General features: G+C 38.7%; 1 protein-coding gene across 1 annotated transcript; it reads right to left on the bottom strand.

Moving 5' to 3' along the window:
- Positions 1-582: 582 nt before the first annotated feature.
- Positions 583-3745, bottom strand: LOC138338744 (uncharacterized). The gene is made up of 7 exons (XM_069289831.1): positions 3654-3745; positions 3304-3603; positions 2917-3210; positions 2513-2700; positions 1967-2030; positions 1239-1299; positions 583-804 (listed from the first exon to the last, which is right to left on the bottom strand). Exons 1-7 carry the CDS (start codon positions 3743-3745, stop codon positions 583-585), a joined length of 1221 nt encoding a protein of 406 aa, XP_069145932.1.
- Between the last annotated feature and the right edge of the window lie 450 nt (positions 3746-4195).

The raw sequence follows: 4195 nt of genomic DNA, 5'->3' as shown, positions 1-4195 counted from the left end.
CATGATTTCGAGGACGCTTGCCCATTATATTCTAGCTTACATATAGGTTTGACTTGGTGGAGTATGTTCTACTTGAGTTTCTTTGTCATCTTATTTCAGACATTGTATTGGTGCCATTTCGGCAAGTATACACTTAATGCAATATGGAACTATTTCTTTTATTTGATGATCTTAATATTAGAAGGTTGATTGTGAACGTTTATGAGTTTAAGTAGAATGTATTATACGAATGTTAAGTAACAAAAAATTTAAACTTTTCCACTTAAATTAACCTTGATGAAGTAACGATGACGTATGTAGGCTTGTCTGCGACCTCTGAGATGTCAATGACGCTAGTCTCGCCTAGGGTCTAGACTCCGGTCGTGACACCTGATCTTCTTCTAGAATTACATTACTCAAATCCTCAACATGGGGTACACATAATATCCCTGGGTACCTAATAACACCATCCCCCCATTGGGAGAATGACTTATTGAGCTTACCAAGTACCGATAACTTCATCTCCATCAATAATGGATCAAGATGCTGCTTAGATTTCACCTCCACCACTAATGATGAGTCGGAGTTACTATGGACCAAGAATCAACCATTTGGAGAATCTTCTAACCGCACACCTAACCGACCCAACCTATAATCATCTTTCACACGTTCTTTCTTCTCTTCCTCCACATGAGACACACTACCCATAGTCATTCGACTCAAAGCATCTGCAACCACATTGGCCTTGCCGGGGTGGTAAAGGACACTCATGTCATAATTCTTCAACAATTCCACATTGGCCTTGCCGTGGTGGAGGTTCAACTCCTTTTGTGTAAAGACATATTTAAGACTTTTATGGTCAGTAAGCACATTAACATGCACACCATACTAGTAATGCCTTCGTATTTTCAAGGCAAAAACTACAACGGCTAGCTCTAGATAGTGAGTTGGGTAATTCTTCTCATGAACTTTGAGTTGCCTAAAATCATAACAAGTCACCTTTCCATGTTTCATGAGGACACATCCCTAGACCACTCGGGAAGCATCACAATACACTACAAAGCTTTTATAGCCCTCCGATAAGGTCAACGGCAGCGGAGGTAAGCTTACATTTCAACTACTTAAAACCTTTATATCAATCTTCAGACCACTCAAACTTCACCTTCTTTTGGGTTAAAGCTGTCAAAGGAGAAGCAATGGACAAATATCCATCAACAAAATTTTCTATAATAGCAGGATAGACCAGAGAAACTCCTTACGTTTGTGAGAGTCAAAGGTCTAGGCATATTTCTGACCGCATCCGTCTTCTTTGGATCAACCCTACACCATCACCAGAGATAATAAGGACAATAAAATCAACCAACCTTAACAAAATTAACACTTGAGAAATTTTGGATAAAGTTTGTATTCTTTGAGGACTTGCAAGGCCAACCATAAGTGACTCTCATGCTCATCTTCAGTCTTGGAGTATATCAGAATATCATCAATGAACACAATCACAAACGAGTCAAGGTAATCTCGGAACACTCTATTTATTAGGTACATGAACGCCGCCGGGGCATTCGTTAACCCTTAAGACATAACTAGGAATTCATAGTGACCATATCAAGTTCGGAAATCTATCTTGGCAACATCTTCAACTCTCACCTTAAGTTGGTGATATCCCGATGTTAAGTCAATCTTGGAAATGTAATTAGTACCTTGGAGTGGATCAAATAGATCATCAATCCTAGGTATAGGACACTTATTCATTATAGTGACCTTATTGCGTTGGAGATAATCAATGCACATTCTATAGGATACATCTTTATTCTTAACAAACAAGATCGGAGCACCCCACTAAGAAATACAAGGTTGAATGAAACCCTTGTCATGTAAATCTTTGTGTTTGAGCTTCAACTCTTTCAATTCCACCGAAGCCATCCTATATTGAGGAATTGAAATGGAATTCGTATCCTGTAACATATCAATGCAAAAGTCAATTTACCATTCGGGTGGAACTCCTGGAAGGTCAATAGGAAAAACCTCTGGGAATTCTCTCACTACAGGGACTGACTCAATAGAAGGAAATTTACATTTTAGGTCCTTAATTCTTACCACATGATATAGACAAACCTTGACTACCATCTTATAAGCCTTCAAACAAGAAATGATTTGACCCCTTGGCAGAGAATTTCCCCCTTTCAACTCTAAAATAGGTTCATTAGGAAATTGAAATTTCATTACCCTTGTTCTACGATCTATGAAAGCAAAACAAATATGAAGCCAATCCATACCCAATATGATAACAAAATCAAACAAGTAAAGTCTAAAAAATAAGCAAGAGTAACTCCATTGGGCAGCATCACAAGACATTTTCTATGGACTCTTTTTCCAACTACAGAGTCACCCATCGGGGTACAAACTTAAAAGGGTTCAATCAAAACATCAGGAAGTACATCAAACTTCCTATCTACCAAAGGTGTAACAAAAGAAATATTAGCACCTTCATCATGTAATGCATAGACATTAACAGAGAAAACTTCTAACATACCTGTCACAACGTCGGGAGAGCTTTCTTTTTCACCTCTAGTCTTGAGTGCACAGAAACGGTTCCTTTTTAAAGCTTCAAAACTATGATATCTTGGTTGAGCTTGACCATTCCTCTTTCCTCGGATTCTCACATTAGGACAATTTTTCACCATACGGACACCCTTGCCACAACCATAGCAACTATTAGTCCTAACAAGACATTCACCCGCATGTTTCTTACAGCACTTAGCACAAGTTGGTCTATCTATTGGTGGATAAACATTTCTCCCCTTTTGAGGTTTAGGATTAGAACCTCCATTATTGTGATTCTTGGAGAAATTAGAAGGAATATGATTTCAAAACCTCTTGTTAAACTTAGTATTTTCTTGAAAATCAAGCCTACTCTTAGAAAAACCACTTACAAACCACTTTTCCCTCTTAGCTTCCCTATTCCTCTGGTTTAGACGACTTTCCTCAACCAGTTGAGCATGAACCATCAACATAGAAAGACCAATATTGCCATGAAGAATTGATGCACGACATTCTTCTTTAAGCTCTTCGGACACACCCGTTACAAAATGGCTCATTTCATCCCTAGCATTGGAAACCAAAGAAGAAGCATATTTGGAAAGGTAAATGAATTTCAATGAGTATTCCTTAACACTAATGCCTCGTTGACGAAGGTTTATGAACTCCTCTACCTTAGATTCTCTTTTTCCCCTTGGAAATAATATTTCAAGAAAGGCCTTTTTAAAAATCTCCTAAGTCACGGGACTATCTTCTAAAGCCCGATAATTCTTCCACTGATTGTACCATGTTTGAGCCACGTCCTTAAGTTTATATTCAGCAAACTCAACCTTCTCAGTAGTACTCACCCCCATAGAAAGCAAGATCTTGTATATCACATCAAGGAAATCTTGGGGGTCTTCATCAACTTTTGATCCAAAGTAAATAGAAGGATTCATCCTCGTGAAGTCTCTCAAACGTCTAGCCATAGTACCAGCTTGTTGGTTCTCTCGAGGAACAACCTCCCTGTTAGCTTGAGCCGTGATGTCTTGAGCTTGGGGAGTGATGTCTTGGTCCATTTGAAGCAGGCTGCCCTCACCCCACCATCTGTCATAGTCGAAGGATTCAGCGGAACTTGATCATTTGCAGCAACTTACACTTGAGGAGCATTTTGATTGCCTTGTGGATGAACTCCCACATTCACGATCTCTTCTCCTACTCTTCTCGCGGCTGTCCTTCTTATGTTCATTGCCTATAACCACAAGAGAGGAATTATATGCTAAATGAAAAATACTGTCAAAACTCTAAATGCACGACATAGGAGTATCAAGAAAAGAAATGTTTTCTAGCCATCATATAGCCTCTCATCCACAATCGTGGTACGCTTTAGAACTATGAACAAGACACTAGGTAAAGTGGTTTAGTGAGAATTTATCCTAAGGATATTTAAGCTCATGCTCTGTTACAAAGCTTTTCACACCCGAACAGTACACCCTTGTTGAGACCGGCGTCGTCGTCCTTTCAGAGGACTCAGACAAACCTCTTAGCATTCGTCATGACATGTCATCAATTAAAATTTGCTGAAAATTAAAAACTTTTACATTCTACTTGAATTATACTTAGACTTCATACTTATCATTCATAAACCATACGATATTCCAAGAAATAGTCTCACATTTATAAAACCATCTAGAGAGCA

The sequence above is a fragment of the Solanum lycopersicum genome, chromosome 10 (assembly GCF_036512215.1).
Source record: "Solanum lycopersicum chromosome 10, SLM_r2.1".
Lineage (NCBI taxonomy): Eukaryota > Viridiplantae > Streptophyta > Magnoliopsida > Solanales > Solanaceae > Solanum > Solanum lycopersicum.
The sequence above is the reverse complement of the archived record's forward strand: the minus strand, read 5'-3'. Positions and strand labels throughout refer to the sequence as shown.